Source organism: Portunus trituberculatus, chromosome 39, assembly GCF_017591435.1.
Source record: "Portunus trituberculatus isolate SZX2019 chromosome 39, ASM1759143v1, whole genome shotgun sequence".
In the NCBI taxonomy this organism is placed as follows: Eukaryota; Metazoa; Arthropoda; class Malacostraca; order Decapoda; family Portunidae; genus Portunus; species Portunus trituberculatus.
In genome coordinates, this window is record NC_059293.1 from 17,218,795 (window position 1) to 17,241,413 (window position 22,619).

At 41.3% G+C, this 22,619-nt stretch overlaps 2 protein-coding genes across 5 annotated transcripts; one reads left to right on the top strand and one right to left on the bottom strand.

Moving 5' to 3' along the window:
* Window positions 1-6,110: 6,110 nt before the first annotated feature.
* LOC123515495 (iduronate 2-sulfatase-like) lies at window positions 6,111-11,364 on the bottom strand. Its single transcript, XM_045274105.1, has 8 exons — window positions 11,158-11,364; window positions 10,278-10,438; window positions 9,761-9,938; window positions 9,375-9,517; window positions 9,028-9,190; window positions 8,536-8,698; window positions 7,589-7,707; window positions 6,111-7,387 (listed from the first exon to the last, which is right to left on the bottom strand). The coding sequence occupies exons 1-8, from the start codon at window positions 11,213-11,215 to the stop codon at window positions 6,357-6,359; spliced, it is 2,016 nt and encodes a 671-aa protein (XP_045130040.1). The 5' UTR covers window positions 11,216-11,364; the 3' UTR covers window positions 6,111-6,356.
* A 34-nt stretch (window positions 11,365-11,398) lies between these two features.
* On the top strand, window positions 11,399-15,506 carry LOC123515496 (protein HGH1 homolog). 4 transcript variants are annotated; one of them, XM_045274108.1, is made up of 8 exons: window positions 11,399-11,541; window positions 12,181-12,303; window positions 12,724-12,926; window positions 13,218-13,450; window positions 13,997-14,118; window positions 14,568-14,758; window positions 14,917-15,050; window positions 15,320-15,506. In XM_045274108.1, exons 2-8 carry the CDS (start codon window positions 12,207-12,209, stop codon window positions 15,429-15,431), a joined length of 1,092 nt encoding a protein of 363 aa, XP_045130043.1. In that variant the 5' UTR covers window positions 11,399-11,541; window positions 12,181-12,206; the 3' UTR covers window positions 15,432-15,506. The 4 variants fall into 4 exon arrangements, with proteins under 4 accessions (XP_045130043.1, XP_045130042.1, XP_045130041.1 ...); XM_045274107.1 differs by having other exon boundaries at window positions 11,415-11,863; XM_045274106.1 differs by having other exon boundaries at window positions 11,415-11,581.
* The last annotated feature ends 7,113 nt before the right edge of the window (window positions 15,507-22,619 follow it).

Below are 22,619 nucleotides of genomic sequence, written 5' to 3' on the forward strand. Positions count from 1 at the left end.
ACTGGGTGCTGTTCTCATTTCTGTTCCCCTTCTTGTCCTCGTTTTTGCTTTGTTCAATGCATCATCACGCTGTCATCACCACGCACCTGACCATCACAACCACTGTGTGTTCCGCCGTTTTCATGACTCTGCACACACTACTAAAGAGACGAAAGCAGATTTTATAAAAGGAAATATTAAGAATTGGTTGATTTATCTTTTTATTTGAGTTTGGGATATGATTAGACGATTTTACTGACATTAAGAAGAGTCTATGAAGGTCAGAAGATTGATGCCCAGAGTCTTCACTATTTGAATCCTCTATATATGTTTCTGAACCTGCATAAAATCACCAGATAGTAAGCGGAGTGAATATGAAAACACGTCATAACACTGAAGGGATTAAACACTTTGCTCTCTCTAATCAGGAATATTTTCAAAGGAATTAATTATCAATCGGGTTCTCAGATTTTACTAGAAAGGCAAACACTGGTGCGCTAATAGAGCTGTGGATAAGTGGAACAAAGTTAGCAAGAATGCGACAAGTGCATAGACTCTGGACAGCTTCAAGAAGAGACCGAATAAAATTATGAATGAAAATGACAGCTGGTAAGTTTTATGTTGTCGGGAAAGCACCGTATGTAGGGCAGCTGGTTTCTCGATTCTTCCTTACTTCCTTATGTTCGTATGTGATAATCCAAACCAAAAACTAAATTGGTCAACTCACTTGGGATTTTCATTTTATCATTTAACCCCTTCAGCACCATGCCGCTTTTCCATATTCATTCTGCTTACTATTTGATGATTTTTTACAGCTTCAGAAACTCATGAGAAATTAAAATAGCGGAGACTCTGGCCATTAATCTTCTGACCTCCTAATGTCAAGAAAAGGATCTAATCATACACAAATCTCAAGGGGAGATGGTAGTTATTTTTTATTTTTCTCTTTGTTTCTACTTTCCTCAACATCTAAATCACACAAGAGCTAACCTGTCCTACTCTAAATCAATTAAAAAATCAATTAAAAAACTATACAAGTCAACCCGTTTGTAATTTTTTAGGATCATTTTTAGGGAAGGAGAAGAATAACAATTTCGATTATTCTGTCTCCTTGGCCATCACCCAAACCCGTAGGCCAGTTGGACCCTGTTTCCTTGTGTTGTCATGTTCTAAACCGCTTCCAAAACACAACAAGTCAACCTGGAGAACATTTCCACGAAGAGAGAGCGAAATGAACCACAATTTTCGACACTTCTCCCTCTTTTCCACTCTTGCCTATCACCCGAGACACGTAAACAAGCATAAAAACACACAGACAACCACAGGAACACCAAGAACCTTCGCACGACAGCTCATAAAGGTACGTACATTATTTTTTACACTTCACCTGACGCCTGGAGCAAACTCAGGGCATATTTGTACCGTCCAGTAATTATAGGTTAAGGGAACGAAGTGAGAATACAAGACGAGCATCCTAATTCAGCCTTGAAGTCCCTAACAACCACGGCATTTTTAAGGTTCCTTGGTATACTGTTCACCAAACTGGAAACCTTTGAGGAACTGAGAGAAGGAAGAGAGAAGAGTGTTGCAGCATAGATAGATAGATAAACAGATAGATAGATAGATAGACAACTTTCTTGGCTTTGAAATATAAGAGCGACAGGAAGTGAAAGGAAGAGAGGGAGGGAAGGAAAGCTTGAAGGAAAGATGGAACTAGGGAAGGAAGGAACGAGGGAATATAGATAGGAACGAATGAACGAAAGGAAGGAGGAATGAGGAAGAAAGAGACAGAAGAGGAGAAAGAGAAAAATAAAAAACTGTGTGTGGGTGTGTGTGTGTGTGTTAGCACTGCATCCATGCACTAACATTTTCTTCCTCCGTCAGTAAATGCACGCCCACGTAAACATGTCACTGTCTTTCCTTCCTTCCTTCCTTCTTTCATCCTTCCTTTCTCCTCCGTCTTCTCCTTCCTTCCATCTCTTCATTCCTTCATCCTACTTCTCACTTCTCAATTTTCATCTCTTCCTTTCCTCCTTCTTTAAATATCTTTTCTTTCATTTTCCTTCTTTTCTTATTCTGTTCTTTCCTTTGCTTTATTCAGTATCTTCTTTTCCTTCATTTTCTGTTTCTTATTCTGTATCTTCCCTTGCTTTATTCCTATTCTACCTTCTCCCAGCTTTATTCCATTCTTCCAGTTCTTTTTTATTTCTTACTTTTTCATGTTCATTAATCTACTTCTCTATTAAAAAGTTCGTAAGGAATAACAAGTCTGCTGTTTGTTCTCTCTCTCTCTCTCTCTCTCTCTCTCTCTCTCTCTCTCTCTCTCTCTCGATAACACAAGCCTCGTAATTGGAATTTCACACTTTATGAGGGACAAGTGCGCGCGCGCACACACACACACACACACACACACACACACACACACACAGCACGACGATAACAGAATGACAGCTTGATTGGGTCATAAAGTTTGTTACTTGGGTAGCTGAGTAGACAAACAGGTACATACATACATACATACACACGTTTATATATAGATTTACAGATAGATAGGAACGTAGATAAGTAGGTGGATAGATAGACAAATAAATAGATAGACAGACAGATAGATAGATAGATAAACAGAGATAGATAGATAGATAAATTAAACAAACTGGCTGAATTATAAAGTTTAATGATAAATCTTTACAAATATACAAAGAAGAAATAGAGGAGGAGGAGGAGGTAGAAGAGGAGGAGGAGAAGGAAGTGATGGCGATGGCGATGGTGATGATGATGGTGGTGGTGGTGGAAGACATGAAAGTGGAGGAGAAAGAGGAGGTGGAAGAAAATAAAGTGGATATGAACAAGGACGCGGAGGTGAAACAAGAAGGTGGAAGAAGAGGAGGAGGAAAAGGAGGAGGAGGAGGAGGAAGAGGAGAAGACGACCTTGCCAAGACAGGTGTGTTGTGTTCATTACCTTCAAGGAGGAGGGAGGCGCTCATCTTCCCCCTTCCTCCTCCTCCTCTTCCACATATCTCACTACCTCCACTCTAACCCGTCTTTTCCCCTCTCATTACCCCTCCCTTCCTCATATAGCCACAGTGTCCTCCTCCTCCTCGTAAGAGACTCTCAAGGTCCAACAAATCTGCTGCTGCTTGTTCTCCTCACTGAAATTTGAATAACAAGACGCAAAAGTGATGCGGACTGAATCTTTACACGTCCTGTGCTCTTGAATCGCTTTACTCTCCCGTCATAGAACTGATTAGCCGGGTTTTTAATAGATTTTTTTTTTTCCTGATAATGACGTAGAATTCTTGTTTAATCTATCGTAAACGTAAAAACATTTACTGCAAACCCCGTGTAACTTTGCCTAGAGCCTTTGTCACTGTAACCGTGCGAAACATTCCTGAAAACCTGTGTAACTTTAACTAGAACCTTTTAGAAAATAGAGGTGTGCAATATGATTTCAAAATATAGTTCTCTCTCTCTCTCTCTCTCTTGACCTGCGGGAAAGAATCGGTTCATTTGAAGGTCTCTGTGATGTTTCATGAAGCCACTCGCGGCATAACGAGTCACTGGGTCAATGTTTTCATCACAGCGAGGCGTCAGATTAAAGTTCTCTAAAGTATCACTAATCTTTCCTCGCCCTCATTCACAAAGAGTACCCCGACACATACACCCTCGCCATCTCTCTCTCTCTGCGTCACTTTATCAAACTACCGCTGGAATCACGAAAAATAGAATAAAACCTTCCTTTAAAACCTAAAAAAATTCCATTACCGTTATAGTATGTAAGAATACGTTCCTTATTGTTTATATTTACACTCAACTTCCATGCTTTACCATTTCTTACCAAACCACAAAAAAAAAAAAAAAAAAAAAAATTTACAAAAAAAAAAAATTAATTAAATAAATTAATTAATAATGATTATAAATGTAAGAATGCGTTCGTCACTTGTTTCTAAAGTATTGTACCAGACTTACTCAAATTACTAAACCATTCTCGAAAAAATAAAAATAAACTAGATCCTATCAATAAATAAATATAAAGCAAATACGCTCGTTATCACTTATATCAACATACTATCCTGTTCTACCACCTCCCTTCTATTATATTGATCTCCCTCCCTTGTCTTTCCTCATCACTCATCCTCACCACCACGAACTGTGTAGGAATGAGGGACATCAAATACCCATCACTAGGTAACCTCTCATCACCACTTGCCTATCTCCATCACGTACCCATTACTTCTACACCCCATCACTATCTCCTCTTTCTCCTCCTCCTCCTCCTCTTCCTCTTCCTCCCATTCTGACCGCAATCTGGGTTCGAAGCATTTATGAAGGTGCGGGAGATAAAGTGGTCTGGAATGCAAAATAGAGAAGAAAACAAGGAAGAAAACGAGGAAGATAGAAGAAGGGGGGAGGGGGTGAAGGAACGAAAAAAAAAAAGTAAAAATAAAGCATGAAAGCAATGAGAGAAGTAAAGGGTAATGAATGAATAAACGAATAAAAGACGAACTCAAATAATCAATGAAAAAAAAAAAAAAAAAAAAACGTCTCGGCTCTGGTGTTTCACGGATTTGTAATAAGCGACGCTATCTAATCTAAAATGAGAAACGTAGGGTATTAAAGGCAAAGGAGGTGGATATGCTGATAAATGATGAAAACGAAACATGCTGAGAGAGAGAGAGAGAGAGAGAGAGAGAGAGAGAGAGAGAGAGAGAGAGAGAGAGAGAGAGAGACTACGGAACACCATTTTTCCTTTATTACTGTTGCATTAAGCTGCTGCCAACAATCATATTCTTGAAGAGCTGTGTTTCACCGATACAACGATCATTGGAAAGACTTACAGAACGGCTGTGTATAAATTTAGAAACCTCTCGTTGAAACTAATGACGTAATAACCAACAGTCTACCATTTCAGTTATTCATGACGTTTTCGGTTTAAATTTTGATTTGTATAGTATTTCTTCCTTCCCCCTGCACCACACAAGAAAAAAAGGAAAATAATGTGCATGGTCAATTATCTCACGACCAATCTATACTAAATCATTGTAACAAAAATACCGTTTGATTAGTAAGACCGGGCAAGGAGCAACTGTTTCAAGATTAACTATTGCTGGATTAAAGAGACAAGGAATGGGCTTTCAGAATATGTTAGTAGACAACTGGAATAGACTTAATATCAGGTTGTGGAGTGTCAGTAGGGAGCTATGAAGCATGGTAAGTTTAAGGATAGGAATCTTGTCGCCCAATATTGCTACATCTTCCCTGGGCCTCTCTCTCAACACGGAAATAAACGAAACAAAGCACAAACCCACGCTTAAAAAGGCACAAATATTAAATAAATTAATCAAAAAGATACAAATTATCTCTAACCAAGAAACCATAAGCAAGAACTGACCACGCAAATGAGGGATGCCAGTGGTGAAGCACTTGACAATCATGCACGTGGAGCCATGCGGGTTACAAAGACGACGTCCACAACACACGAGAAAAAATAATTGTATGGGATTTAACCCCCTCAGTACTAAGACGCATTTTTACCTTGATTTTGGGGTATGATTACGATTAGATGATATTTTCGTTAGGATCTATGGATGTCAAGAGATCAATGGCCAGTCATCACTATTCTAATCCAGTGTTTCTGGAGCTGAATATCATCAAATAGTAACCAGAATTAATATAAATACGCGTCCAGGTGCATAAAATATAAGATGCATATTACTCCTTACAACCAATTACTATCTCGCTACATTATCGTCCAAGATACTTGAAAACAATTTAATCGACCAACACTTGCTATATAACTTATTTCTTCCAAGCTAAACAATAATTCCCAAAGATTGACTGCCTAGCTGAAACAACTTACGAATTTTGCACCAGCCACAAGTTTTTTCGTCATTACTGCAATTTTTAGTGGCCTATATAAATATTCATGGTGATGGTCCTAACACTGGAAGATGAAGGACCACACTAAGAACATCACCATTCATGAGGTCAGTCAATATAGACGATAGCAAAATTACCGAGTCGTTAGAAGAAATAGAACATATTAAATCCCCACACTTGAAGTCTCCACATATTCCAAAGAGGAACCAAATAGCAATTAATTAAATCCCTCAAGCAAATAATAATAATGATAATAAAATCACATTCATTTATTTTTTTACTAAGTACGCATATGGCTTGCCATTAAAGATACTTACGTACACCTAGAAGAAATCACGAGGATATTAAAAGTTCATTGTTATCGACTGAATAGACAGATTAGCACCAGCAAAGACCATCCAATGAATGATAAGAGATAATACAGAGTCAAACATGCATAAACACACACATACATACACTTGAGCAAATACAAGTGTCAGGTGAAGAGAGAGATCTATCACCTAGCTATACCTCACAGCCTCCCTCCATCCTCTGACCAGCATGGAGTACACTTCTCTCTTATGTCGGGTGTAGAATCTCTTCCCTGCCACATTATGATCCTCTTGTGGGTCCGTCTTGTGGTCATAAAGCTCCTCTGCTACTATGTGTTTGTAATCTGGCCTGTACGTTTGGTTGTTAAACTTCAGCCATGCAGTGTAGCGGAAGCGATGAGTTCTTATCGAGTAGCCCATGATGGTGACGTCTCGTGTGTGTGGCTGGTCACTGTCAGGGTTGCGGGAAGGTGTGGGTCCAGGCCGTGGGTACTGACTGAACACTGCTTTCTTTTCTGCATATGTGGCAGGTTTAAAATACCGTTCAGTTTCCAGTAAATCAATTATTTTCTGGTGCATTTGTTGGGGTTCTGCTTTACTAGTTTCCACACTCAAGGGCATGGATCTACCTACAGTGTGATCTCTGTGCCTGACCCCTGTAGTTTCTGCCATGTGTTCTCTTCCTATAGACCAAATGCTGTTTTCTTTATTGGACTCTGAAGGATTTATTAAAATTTCATTGGTCATAACATCCCAAGAATTTGTGCTTCTGTGGGTGCTGTGTTTTGTGTTTGAGTTTAGTGTCTGTAGGCTTCTCTGCACCACATGACTAAGACTCATTCCTTCTGTACAGACTCTGACCTGACTTGAGTCTTTGGGGCACTGTGGGAGAATAGGCAGTCCAGCTAGGTCAACCAGAGTGGGAAAGAGGTCAACCAGTTCTACTAGACCACTGTACTCCACTGCCTTTCTTTTTGAACATTTGACAGATTTTGGTGGCACAGATTCACATCCCATTCTAGAGGAAACATGTTCATATGCTGAGTGACCATTTCCAGAATATTCAGGCTGATTGAAACTCTGTGGATGATGATATGTCCCGTGGCCAGCTGTGTTATTATGAGTCCTCCTCCTCCAGTTCCTGATGATGAAGGGCACCTGTGTAGACACTTCAAAATTGCTGAACTTGGACCACTCTTGATGCTCCCCAAGAGACCATCCTGTACACACACGCACACACACACACACACACACATTAGAATCTCAGCTTTTAGCAAGATGGACAACTTAAAAGAACCCAATATAAAGACCATATACAATTACATGGCAGACTGAAGGAATGGTTCACTGAATATTGTCTTACAGATGTGTTTCAAAATTCAAAGTATACTACGACACAACAGAGGAAGAAAGGGTCTTACCATGATCGCCAATGAAAGCAATGATGGTGTCAGGGAACAAGTGGTTGACCGTTGCTAAAAGTTCACCAATGAGGGAGTCAGTATAGGAGGTGGCAGCATAGTAGCCCTGCCTGATGTACCTGTAAGAGAAACAAAACTGATCAGATTGAGTGGACAATCCAAAAATTCTAAGAAAGATAGCACAATATAAGATTACAGAACAAATTAAATGCAATAATAAAAATTGCAAGAAAAACTAAATAAGACAAAATCATAAGAGTAAACCAAAATTTACAACAGGAACAGACAACATAAATATGAACTAAATCCAGTAAAAGACGGTGAACATTGTATGCAGAGGCGTAGCTGTAGGCAGTGCAGCCAGTGCAGCTGCACTAGGGCCTGTCCTGGCTGAGAGCCCAGTTCAGGCACTTCCCAGCACCACCAGGCCCATTGTGATGTCAGTTTTAGTGGATAAAATTCACTGCATGCTTATTAGAAATCCTCTTTTGCACCATTAATGACAATGTGTGTTCGCTCAGACTCTTGTCCTGCGTGAGTCGAGGTTATTCAAGTGTACATTATAGGTCCCATGGACAATAAGTTCCACCACTGATTGTATGCATTAAGGTACTATAAGATAACATTACATATAGGATGTAATACAAATTTCTGCAGATATTGTTTAAGGTGAAAGTACAATTTATTCTAAGTGGAAAGTATTTTATATACACTCTCATTGCCTGGATGGGCTAGTAGAGTATCCATGGCTGATGAACACTTAGAATACCTGTACTTTCACCTCTAGCAATATCATCAGAAATTCGTGTTACATGTAAACATCCAGCAATGCATCAAGCCAACAAGAAACATGATTCATGTCACGTCTTGTGGTAAAATAACCACCCTACACACAGCAGCAAGTGATGATGAAACAACACTGTATAAGTAACATACAGTGCACACACCTAGCATAGAAATCAGGCATTGGTCCGTAGGGAAAGGAGACGTTCAGGGCTGCTATGTCCGCACGCCACCTCAAGTCATTCCACGGGTTCCAGGCCACAGGTGGAAGGCCCTTGGGCAGCCACCGGTTCGGAGCCAAGGGCACAGATGATATTGGATATAGATCTGAAAAATAAGAAGTACTATGCTTCTCACAAGTCAATATAACAAGAAGTTTGTTGAATTTAAGTCAAATACCAAATTAGGCATTAAATTTCAACTTTATTGAGTATGTAATATGGTTTAAACTTTATTGAGTATGTAATATGGTTTAGATAGAAGTTATGAAAAATAAAGGGAGAAATTCTTTAGCGTCCTTTTTCCATCCCTTTGAGGTGACTTGTACAACATGCAAAGAATAGGGCAACATTATCCTTCCAGTCATGACTTCTTTATCCCCCACAACACACACACATACACACACACATGCACACAAGCCAAGCAAAAGCACACACCTAAGAACTGCTTTGGAAACTTAAGAGGAATGTGTGGTTTGTGATAGCCGACAGCAAGGAAGAAGGGTTGTGCTGCCGCCTCCCTGCCCCACTTCTTGAGCCACGACACAGAGTATCGGGTGGTTTCAATATCCGGCAGTGATCCACCGGGCTGTTCCTCCACCTTCAGGATGATTTAGACAATTATACATTTAAAACACCTCTATCTCTCTCTCTCTCTCTACCACTGAAAAAGACAGAAATGCAGAGAGAGAGAGAGAGAGAGAGAGAGAGAGAGAGAGAGAGAGAGAGAGAGAATATAACAATAGTACAATAACAAATCATTATACCTATATTGAATGTTGTACCTGCACTGGGCAATATATGCTGGTGTGGAGGGAGCCATCAGGGCCCAGGCAGACCGGATCCTGCTTGTGTGCCTGTGTTGGGGGGTGGTACGGTGTCTCGGACCAGCTGTAGGGTTGGTCGTCACTGTGGTTGCTTACAATCCCTGCAAGTGCATTCTTATTACCATATGTTGTATGTGGTATAGGTATGTACTCTATACTCATACTTTCCTTCATTTTCATCATCTATCTCTTATTTCCTACAGAAGCATTTAATAATTTTAATCAACCTTGACCTGTAGAAATTATTTTATCATTTAGTTTTGAAGGAATGGCAGTTTGTGAATTGTTTCTTAACTTATATTTCAGCTCTGATCTTTTTTTTATGTGCTAGAAAATCTATATACCAGGATGAAAAATCTTGCCAGCTGAAGCAGTGTGATAGCCATTTTCCTTGAAGTATTGAGGTAGTGAAGTGAAGTTTCCAGCGTGTCTCCGCCAGTAGGAGTGAACGTCATACAGCCGAGTGGTGTCTGGTCGGCGTGAGGTGAGAAAAGAGGTGCGGCTTGGACCACAGAGAGCTTGCTGAAAATAAAGTAAAACTGAAACTGAGTGAAGCAAAAGTTCCAGTTAGCAGTGCTTGGTGCAGTAACAGTTACTTTCACATGGTTTTAAGTTATCTTCTTGCAAGGCAGTCAGCTGCAGCCTTATAAAAATGCTATATATATACCTAATCATAATACATATTGAGTCTATGTGCAGAAGATTATCCAATTATAAGATTATTGTACATATTTCCTTAGTTCATTTAGGTAAACTGTACCAGAATAAATGCTTCACTGTTTATACAAGCATATCTTTTATTTCATTAACAGTAATAGCAGCAGCAGTCTTCCTCCTACTTACAGACCTCATGCAACTGACCTGTGCATATGCTCGGGTGAAGACTGTGGAATCATGGGCGAGGGCATCTATGTTTGGAGTGATGGCCAGTGAGTCACCATAGCAACCAAGGACAGGTCGCAGGTCATCCACAACTATCAACAACACATTTGGTTGGTCTGACCCACAAACTCCTGTAACCACTGGGAAAAACAGGAAAAATTATGAGTAGGGCATGGCATCTTTTGTTTACAGTAGACATATCTTCCTAAAATTTTGCAAAGCTCACCTGAAAACCAAATAGAAAATAAGAGCTGTGTGGTCCAGTGATTCTGAAAGCAACATAATAAAATCTATGAAGCATTCAGAATAAAGAGGATGACATGTAGGCACTATAGTCCCATATATACTTTACTCAGTTAATCTTGGTGCAACAACAAGAGTGTAAGCAACATAGTTAATGAAAACTATTTGGGGTGTATTGATCCCTGGTAATGTGACAGATAACTGCTTTAAGGATTTCTGCATCAAGTCCCAAATCATAATTTACAAAAACGGTAAATATTTACAAGAGGTCCTTCGTTTTTGCCTAATATGGTTGTTTGTATCCTTAGGCTTTAATGAAATGCTAAATTTGGTCTACAGCCAACTAAACCAAAACAAAGTTAATTCAAGCTAACTTAACTCTAAAACTAACCAAGAATTAGCTAGTCCAACCTAACACTTTTTTTTTTTTGGCAAAATGTACCGATTTTCAAAATATATCAATGAGTCAACAATAGCCGAGCGCGAAGAAATAAAAAAAAATCATAGTAGTGAGGTACAGTTAGTGCACCACCACAGCAAGGACTGATAGCAAGCATTAACCACAAAAAAAAAAAAATAGAAGCACACAAGACATGAAACAAGCAATCTGCCTCACCCAGGGCAAACACCGCTAGGAGGGATATTCGGTTTTCCATCAGGTCCTTATTCCACATGGCATACTGACTGACCACACCAATCAATTAAGCCATCACGTCACGCGCATTGCTTCTGCTGTTCTTATTATTAAAGGCAGTGAGAGTCTTCTATTCCTCTGATAGGCCTTCAAAAATCAGCTGTATTTATTTACTTCAGGACACTACGAGACTATTTCCATTTGAACTGCCTTACCCTCACGTGCTCAATGTTTTTTTTTTTTTTTTTTTTCTCTCTTTACCACTGTTCCTTAGTTACATATTATCTATTAACTGATACGCAAAATATATAGTAATAGTAACAATAACAAACCAGTGAACAATGAATAGAAAGAAAGATATTTAAGGTAGGGATTTAGAACCCACCCAGACAACAGCAGCAAACACGTTAGTGGCTGATACAAGGCGCTTTTTGAGTGTTTTATGACATTTTTAGACTGATTCTGCCTCTAGACTTAAATGACATGTGACTAGAAAACTGTGATTTGTGCTGACTATTATTCATTTCAAAATATGTCTGTGTGGAAAGTCTACAACGGGTAACTCTGGAGGAACTGAACCACATGTTCCTGCAGGAGATACTATGTTCGATAAGCCGCATCCCTCGTGTATGGCTATTTATTATATATTTACTATCTCTATCGCTACTTCAGTGGAATCTGCGAGAGAGTGAGTGAGTTAGGATTATGCAAAATTTAGATACTGGATGCACACGTGAACTTATGAGAGAGAGAGAGAGAGAGAGAGTGAGTTAGGATTATGCAAAATGAAGATACTGGATGAGAGAGAGAAGAGAGGGATTAGGATTCTGCAGAGTGAAAATACTGGATGCACACGTGAACTTAGAGAGAGAGAGATATTAGCAGTTGATAGAATTAAGATACTGGATACACACCTGTGAACTTAGTAATGCCGTGATGGAAGGATGACTGCTTATATGGTGACTGTCTATGCTATTGTTCTCCAACCTGTCCTGGTCATTTCAGAAGTCATCACTGAACACTGAGCCAAGATGAGTGTCTCGGATGATGTCTTGAATTCCCTGGTGAAGTTTCTTTCACCTGAGGCTCGTGCGGATGTCAAGACTCTTGCCTGCAATTCTGTAGCACGTAGGTCACCTCATGTAACTAGGATTATTATTGGATTGATATTTTGTTCACTTACTGTGGTTAAAGACAAGAATCAGCCCTTCTCAGTAGTACATGAAATGATTACATGTTGCGGTAATGCAAGTCACTGTTCTTCACGTTCATGATGATGATAGGGAGGAAGGACTTGTTCTAGATATTTACCCTTAATGTAATTGAGCAGTGAAGTATTTTGGGAGTGGATATGTTACAGTATTGCCACTGGTATAATTTTTATCACTCCTAATATGTATCTTTGTTTATTTTTTCATCACTTTTGTTTGTTTGCTTATTTATTTATTTATTATATATTTATTTATTTATTTGTTTTTCTATTTTTTGCCTGGACCATTACCCCTCTGCCAAAAAAAGAAAAATAAGAAAATCTGTCATCTTCCTCAGAACTGACTGGCACACCTGAGGGGCTGCAGCTCCTCTCCTCTCGGCCTGATGTTCTGAAAGCGGTGGTTCGGCTTGTCCACAATACCGACACCTCTGCTGTATCGGAAGCCTTGACTACTCTTATTAACTTATCAGCAGAGGAAACAGGATGCAAAGCATTACTTGACCTAATGGAGCTTTGTGTGGTGGATGAGATGATAAAGGTGAGTGTACTGGTGATATGAGTGATACAAAACATATCTGGACTCTCAAGCTTCTGTATTTCTATCTTTCTATTACCAAATTCATGTAAGGTGGTGGTTTGAAGACATTTTTCCTATTCTTTTGGCTAACTCACTCTCAGACTTGCTAAGGGGCTGGCATCTAAGTGAGCCTTTTTGTTTAATCGTTTTTGTTACCCTGTCCAGATTTCCCTTACATAGAAAAAATTTAAATAGATAAAATAAGAGAATAAGTGAGATTTACCTCATCACATTTATTTTCCATTGCTGCAGTGCATCAAGAACAAGGACCACCCACATGCTGACTTGGCCTGTGGGGTGTTGGCCAACCTCTCCAAACCACGTGCATTGTGCCAGAAAGTCCTGGATCAGCTTAATCTTGGCAGTAACAGACTGGAGGAACTAACACGGATATTCTGCCAGATGGACTACAACAAGAAGGGTGCCAACCTCCACCGGCTGGCATCCATGATAACCAACATTTCTCAGCTGAAAAACGGCAGAAAGTAAGAGAGATAGATATTATAATAGATTAAGTGGCAGAGACAATAGAGAAATACCTTGATGTAAGAAAGTGGAACTGAAAGTGTGTGTGTGTAATTCACTGTTTGATCTGCTGCAGTCTCTGACGAGACAGCCAGACGTTACTTTACGAAACGAGCTCAGAGCTCATTATTTCCGATCTTGGGATAGGTCTGAGACCAGGCACACACCACACACCGGGACAACAAGGTCACAACTCCTCGATTTACATCCCGTACCTACTCACTGCTAGGTGAACAGGGGCTACACATGAAAAGAGACACACCCAAATATCTCCACCCGGCCGGGGAATCGAACCCCGGTCATCTGGCTTGTGAAGCCAGCGCTCTAACCACTGAGCTACCGGGCCGTGTGTGTGTGTGTGTGTGTGTGTGTGTGTGTGTGTGTGTGTGTGTGTGTGTGTGTGTGTGTGTGTGTGTGTGTGTGTGTTAGCCAAGCTTTCACTAATAAGATATGCCATACTCTAAATAAGAAGTACGTATCAAGTTATGGAACCTGTCTCCTCCTAGGCTGATCATGGACAAGAATGGATTTGTGCTGAACCGACTGCTTCCCTTTGTGACCTGCAAGGAGTCTGTGGATCGCCGATATGCAGCCGTTGCCACTCTCCATAATTGCTGCTTTGACAAAGGTATACAACACTTACTGCTTGCAATCCATACTACCATAACTAAGTGTTTTTCATTATGCTTGTAAGAATGAATATTCTGAAATGGATAGTTATTGAAATTAATATAGAAGACTAAGGGTAATTTTGTTTATGCAAGAAAGGCTAGTTGAAAAATAAAAAAAAACAGTCAGTCCCTTGCAGGTTCAAGAGAGCCAAAAAAATGAAAGGAAAAGAAGTTTTGAAACCTCCCTTGCCATTCATTTTACTAACTAAATATTGTCATTATGCTTGTAAGAATTAATTGCTTGAAGTGTATAGTTATTGAAGTGAATATAGAAGATTTTAAGGGTGGTTATCCTGCAATCATTCATAAAGATAATGATGATTCAATTTCTTTAGTCTTCTTAGTCAACTTGGATGTACTTCTATAACCAATGGCTAATATCCAATAATTTTGATTCTTTGGGCAGCCAGCCATGAATGGCTACTTGGGGAGGAAGTGGAGGTGACTGGACGCCTCCTGCTGCCTCTTGCTGGTCCTGACACCTTTACCTTAGAAGAAAATGACAAGTTACCTCTTGATCTCCAATATCTGCCCAATGACAAAACCAGAGAGCCAGAGCCAAATATTCGCCGGCTACTACTGGAGGCACTCATGCAGGTGGGTGGTAGATTTTTTCTTTTTTCCATAAGAAGGAAAATCTAGCCAGGGAGAAAGACTTCTACTTTGATATATATTTATATTAGTTTTCAAGTTATGAACACATATCAGAAAAAATTCTTCTACGGTACTGGTAGTCAAATGACCCTTTCTTCCAGCTGTGTGTCACACGCCATGGAAGAGAAAGCTTAAGGGAGCAGAATGTCTATCTAGTCCTGAGGGAACATCACAAGTGGGAAACGGATCACCACTGTTTGATGCTCAATGAAGATGTGGTGAATCTCCTCATCAGGTGAGTCTTGTCTGAAATCACTTTTGCAAGTGAGTTCTAACTTGAGTCAGCCATATCAGTGATAGATTCCATATTTGGTGAGGCCTAGTAACCAGTCAAAGGAAGGGAAGGGATCCATTGATAGTCAGTCTGTTTAGTGACCATAGTTGTTACAAGTGGTGAACTGTTAGCTGCTTTTCTGCTCCTATCAAGCTTTGTGTTCTGAAGGGGAGCAATGCGAGTGGCTAAGTAACAGCATTACAGCATCATCATTATTTCCTCCTGCACAGGACAGAGGATGAGATTGGTGCAGATGACCTCTCCTCTGTGGAGGTGTCCGATGACATGGCAAAGAAATTCACTGCTCAGGATGAACACTACTTGGCAGGGGGAAACACCTGATTCACAAAAGTTTATAATGTAAAAGAAAAAAAAAAGAAAAAAAGAATAATAATGATAATAAATAATATACACCTATCTCCCATTATCACACCCCTCCATTACTGTGCATAGACATTATTGCACACCTTAAAAAAAGCTGCAGAATGGTGTTTTAGCAATCTTGATAAGTTGATAATTTGGGGCATGGGTGGGAGCAATGGCCATGTCAGGCAGCTGAGGCACTGGAAGTTTACCATCTATATCTGGTTCTCATAGTGGTCGATAGGACCATCCAAGGGGTTGATGACTATCCAGGGGGTCAAAAGGGGTCGATGAATATCAAGGGGGAAAATGAATACTACTGCTGCTGGGCTCAAATGGACCTTTGAAGCTTCCACCTGAAAATTCTAATTACAATTTCTAAAAATCTGAACAAAAGATTAAAAATAACAAATTCTTGAATTTAAACCATATGCAATAAGTTTTCAGTGATAAATCTTGAGAAATTTAAGCAGGGCTGGTAACACTACCTTCAGCCAACCATCATTGTCTCAGCTCTACTGCACAATTAAGTAGGTTGAATATGAGGTGGCGGCATGACGTCACAAAAGTTAAACCAGTGCACCATTGGTCCGCTGCTGCCCCTACCCCCCCTTACACCCAAAACAGTACCAGCTGCCCATTGAAAATACATGGAAACACCCAAGTTACACTCCTTATTTTCCCTTTTATGTCCATGTTTTGAGGCTGTACCATATACATGACCTTAAAAGTCGTGGTATACTGTGGCATGAAGATTTAGACAGTAAATCATACATACAAATTAGATAATACAGTGTCTTCCAGCTTTGGTGGACTTAGGTGAGAGATGGAAATCTCTCTTTGGGGCAAACGTATGGCTGAACAAAGTCACGTACACATGTAAATGTACATGTGCATGTAGATGTACATATGCACATATACATGTGCATTTAAATGAAGGATAACTAAACTGCATATCAGGTGAAAGTTGGCCTTAAACAGTGGTGGCGAGGAGGGAAGGATTGAAAATAGAGAAGGAGGAGGAAGAGGAACAGAAGAAAGAAATAAGGGAAGAGAAGAGACAGACAATTGGAAGAAAGAAATACTAATAAAGTCAAGCCAACAGTGAATGGTAGATATAAGTGTGTATGTAAGTACTACTGTATTACTTACTACCTGCCTACTTCCATCATTACACTGGCCAGTCTTCTTGTATTGTGGTCACTTCTTATCATTGTTATTCATTAAAAGTTATCAAAAGAGTAATATATTTTTACTGTTGCATATAGGATGTTGAATAAAGAATACTTGAATTGTAATACACCCCCTTCCCCCCCACCCACTCACCCCTCCCTATATCATATCCACCAGTACTGTCACCACTATTCTATCCACCTCCCTCATGCAAGAGTGAAACAAGTCTTAAAAATATAGGTTATGTGGCCACTATTTTCAAAGTCCAAAACTATAGCTTGGTTCTTAAGTGTTTTTACTATTAACCCGTTCAGTAGCATGGCGCATTTCCATATTCATTCTGCTTATTATTTGGTTATTTTATACACCTTCAGAAACTTATGTAGGAGTTAGAATAGTGAAGAAAGTGGCCATTAATCTTCTGACCTCCGTAGACCATGGGCGTTGTTTGGCCTATTTTAGGGGGCTGAAGCCCCACTAAAATATTCTTAAGCATCCCCTAAATTATTTTATGTAACATTACTATTACAGCAATAGCAAGAGACTAACAATATTGCTTTTCAGTGTTTGCTGTGTAACTGATAGTGCCAAAAATTTGCCAGCAAAAAATTCTGCAAGTGCAAAAATTCTGAATGAAGGAGGTTGTGCACAGGAAACCTATCTCTGTGTGGACATCCAGCCTCTGTTTTCCAGGCAAGAAAGTTGCTTTCCACCAGAACTTTCTCTGTTTACAGGTCAACTCTGTAGTGCTATGAAAGTTCATTTATGCTGCTATCATCTGTGCAATGTTTCCCTGTTTGCAAGTAGCCTGACAGCTTTTCCATGCACCAACACTGTCCTTATGTGTGTGGGCCATCTAATGCATATCTGCGTACTTTGAAAAATAGTGGCCACAAAACCTAGATCTTCAAAAGACTATTGTTTAAGTGACCACTGGGCGCAAGGGTACTCCATCCCCATCGCTGTGCAGAGCAACGATGAGGCCTTCTCGCCGAGAAAGAAATAGGCGACACACAAGGCTGACTGGCGGGTCTTCACCGCCCACATGAACAGCTGATATCGAGCCTATCAGGTGCCCCACCTTCGCTGATGACCTCACAGCTGCCATCCACGCTGCAGCAACGCCTCCATGCCCCTCACGGGAAAAAAGAAGTACAACCCCAACAAACTGTATCTGTGGTACTATAATGATCGGGTAAAGTTCCTGACTAGGGTGAGCCGCCGCCTAACCAAGCTGTACTGCGTGACCAGGAGCGAGGTAGACAAGACGAACCTCCAGGAGTGGACCACGTACGCGAGGGAACAGCTCAACCTCATCAGGGAGGAGAAGTGGCTCAAATCTATGGAAGGACTTGGACAGGGCACCAGCATGACAGAGGTTTGGCGGAAAATAAACTGCGTGCGTGGAAAATACAAGCGGCCACCAACCCATCCCAACCCAGCAGGGAAGGGGGAAGAGTTGATGCAAGAGTATTACATGCGGTCCACCATAAACGGTCTGCCACATCAACTCAAGGAAACAAAGCAACGGCTGGAAGGGACTCTGTTGCAAGAATGCAGGTCTCCCTTGACATGATGACAGCGAGGTGTGAAGACATCGGCTTCACTGTCTCGCACTGTAAAACTAAAGCGAGGGCCAAAACACGCACCGCGCCACAGGTCAACCTACACCTCCAGCGTTAGTCAATAGCTTGGGTCACCACGCACCGCTACCTTGGTGTTACCATTTCAAAAAACAGCAGCTGCATGGCAGAAATACAGCACCTCAGGGAGAAATGCCGCATTAGAAACAGAGCCATCAAGGCGATGTCGTGGAGGGGCATGGGGACGTCGCGTAGAGTGATCCTACATATGTACAAAACTCTAGTGAGAACAGTGATTGACTATGCGAGCCCTGTTCTTCTCAACATGACTGACAGGGACGCTAGAGCCCTGGAGACGATACAAAACGAAGCGCTACGCTATGTCCTGGGTGCACCAAAGTGGACCAAGACAATCTGAGGGCTGAGGCTCAGGTACCTTCACTGGCTGACAGAATGAAGTACATGACAGCCAACCTCAAGGCGTCCGTGAGGGCCGATCATCCTGACAATGTCCACGCCTTGCTGCACCGTCATCATGAGGAACATCCAGGAATTGTATTCACATTGATAAAGCCTATGAAGCATGACTGCAAAGTAAAATAAATACAAACTGCAGCACTGACGTGTTCAGTTTCGGCGATCGGACAAGTGATTCCACAATGTAAACAACAGGTCCAAAACATGCCGTCGCCCGCCACTAAACAAGATATGGACTGTTTCACTGTGTATATGTATTTACCTATGGTGTTTTTATTTACATAGTTTTAGATTTGTGGTGAGTGCTCCAGCAAATTTGTAATGACTGGTGAAACAATAGTGTCTTGCAGACTCCTTGCTTCTGATGTATTTTGTGTACAGTGGTCAGGTATGTGGTGAATGCATTCTTGTATCAAACAATGAGAGGGCTGACACGCTGGCCAAGCAAGGCGCCTACCTCCCATTGGTGACCATCAACATACCCCGGAGCTTGCATCAACTTCAAGGCAAAATAAGACATAGCACGGTGCTCCAGAGACGGAGGCAAGAGCAAGAGCCACAGGCAGGAGACAGCATCAGCGCCCGGTGGTATGCAGAGGTGGCGGCAGTGAGACCCTGTCAAACAGATCAGGGAGAGAGCAAGAGAATGAAAGTTGTCAGGCCCAGGATACGGCTTGGATACCAGTACGGATGGCAACTTGGCATCGCAGCGACCGATGAGCAAAAGCAGTGTCGCCTGTGTAGAGTGCGTGACAGACACACCCTCCAGCATTATTTAAGAGACTGTCCTCGTGTGTGTCAGCAAAGGGACCAGTGTGCAGTGCCTTCAACACTTGCTCAACTAGCCATTCACTTTTTAGACATACTTCCAGACACTAAGGGTCCACCCTAACTTTTGTGCCATTACCCCTTAACATGACAACTGAAAAGATTACCTTAGACATTGATTAAATTAATTCACTAAGTGACGAGACTGGCCCTTGGCAACATCAGTCTTTCACAATATATGTACATATGTATGCAGGTATATAATATGTATGTATGTATGTATTGTGAATAAAAGTTCTGAATCTGAATCTCTCTCTCTCTCTCTCTCTCTCTCTCTCTCTCTCTCTCTCAAAACACACACACACTATGCACACAGATATGCATACACATACATATAACCATGCAACACTATAATGTATGTATATTTGTTTGCCTATCTGTCTGTCGGTCTGTTTGTTCCTCGGATCTTCCCTCCAGGGACAAGGGTACATCTGTCCACATTATACCCTTTTGGATAATGCGGGTAGATGTGTCATGTTATACCCCCCCCCCTTTCGTATCAAGCCTAGCATCACACACACACACACACACACACACACACACACACACACACACACACACACACACACACAATCCCTCAACACAATACAACCCCTCAACACAACACATATACAAACAATCCCTCAACACACACACACACACACACACACACACACACACACACACACAATCCCTCAACATAACACACACACACACACACACACAGGCTGCAACTTAAATAAAGGAAGCTATTACTACTACTACTACTACTACGATGCTCTGGTGAAATTTAAGCCTAATCAGTTGAAGAAATAGGAAGAAAGTCCATACATCATGAAAACTAACCTTCTTGGCCTCATTATAAAGTTTGGTGTCTATATATTCCAAGTGGTTGGATTGTGGTGCATCTTCCTCCATAGAATTGGTTGGACAGTTCTGCCATGGAGCTACAGAGCTACTCCTTTGCTCCAACAGACTGGTTATTTACCTTCCACACAGCTCAGCCTGGCTTGCACACTGAAAGATTGTATGAAAACTCTTAATCTTACTTTTTTGTCAATGTTCAATTATATATCTAAAAAAAAAAAAAAAACAAGCCACCATCTCACACACACACACACACACACACACACTCCCTCAACTCAACTCAACACACTCACACACGCTCGCACACTCACTCACTCACACTCGCAAACTCACTCACTCGCTCGCTCCCTCACTCGCTCGCTCGCTCCCTCACTCACACGCTCGCTCGCTCCCTCACTCACACGCTCGCTCGCTCCCTCACTCACACGCTCGCTCGCTCACTCACAAACGCTCGCTCGCTCACTCACACAAACGCTCGCTCGCTCACTCACTCAAACGCTCGTTCACTCACTCAAACGCTCGTTCACTCACTCACTCAAACGCTCGTTCACTCACTCACTCAAACGCTCGTTCACTCACTCACTCACTCAAACGCTCGTTCACTCACTCACTCAAACGCTCGTTCACTCACTCACTCACTCAAACGCTCGTTCACTCACTCACTCAAACGCTCGTTCACTCACTCACTCACTCAAACGCTCGTTCACTCACTCACTCAAACGCTCGTTCACTCACTCACTCACTCAAACGCTCGTTCACTCACTCACTCACTCAAACGCTCGTTCACTCACTCACTCAAAAGCTCGTTCACTCACTCACTCACTCAAAAGCTCGTTCACTCACTCACTCACTCAAAAGCTCGTTCACTCACTCACTCACTCAAACGCTCGTTCACTCACTCACTCAAACGCTCGTTCACTCACTCACACACACACACACACACACACACACACGCTCGCTCGCTCACTCACTCACATACACGCTCGCTCACACACACACACACACACACTCGCTCGCTCACTCACATACACGCACGCTCGCTCACTCACATACACGCACGCTCGCTCACTCACATACACGCTCGCTCGCTCACTCACATACACGCTCGCTCGCTCACACACACACACAAGCTCGCTCGCTCGCTCACACACACGCACGCACGCACGCTCACACACATGCTCGCTCACACACGCACGCACGCTCGCTCACACACACACGCACGCACGCTCGATCACACACACACACGCACGCACGCACGCTCGCTCACACACACACACGCTCACTCACTCAGTTAAACACAAAACACTATAGTAGTAGTCAAATATCACACGTGTAACCACTCAACAACCAAGTAACAACTCATTCTCCTTATTTTTACCAATTATTACGAAGAAACATAACCAAACACACTATCTTGCAATACCCACTGATTATCCTTACAAAACCTAATTACTTGCCTTAAAACACCTCTAGGTAACTAATATGACAGGTAAGCACACTTAAATTACTCGGATACAATACTTACTGAGCCAGGAGGGTTGGAGGAGTGAGGTGGATGCGTCCACGACGGTGTTTAACCAGCAAATAATTGCGTCAGGATGGTGGGGGGGTATTTATAGACTCGGTTTGTGAGGTCAAGGCGTTGGGCGTTTCTGATTGGCGGAGCTGTTTCTCTGATTATTATTGTTAGTACGATTTGAAATAAATATACGAGTTTGTTGATGTATTAAAAAAATACGTCTTTCTTTGTTTATAGTGTTGGTTTGTGAATACTGAAGACTAGAAGTTATTTACAGTATTCACTTGTTCTTATAATTACCTTACTAATGTTTCGCGATTAATATCCTTTTCTACAACACTTCTATCTTACGTCTCCACTGCTTTCATAGGTTCTAGTTAAAGTGACGCGGGTTTTTAAGTATGTTTTTACGGTTTTAGTGACAGATTAACTTTATTTGTGCATTTTTAGCAGGAAAAGCACTCTTGGAAACCCTGTTAGTCATCTCTGTGGCCGTGGAAAACAATCGTGGTGAGAGAATCTGGACAACAATCACTCTTTACTCTCTCTCTCTCTCTCTCTCTCTCTCTCTCTCAAAACGCACACAAGCTATGCATAGATATGCATACACATACATATAACCCCGCAACACTATATATGTATGTATATTTAAGCTCCTTATATCTCTGTACTTTGAAAATTGAGGCAATATAAACTATATTTTAAAAACTTTTTTTTTTAGGGAGGTTTCATGATTCTATT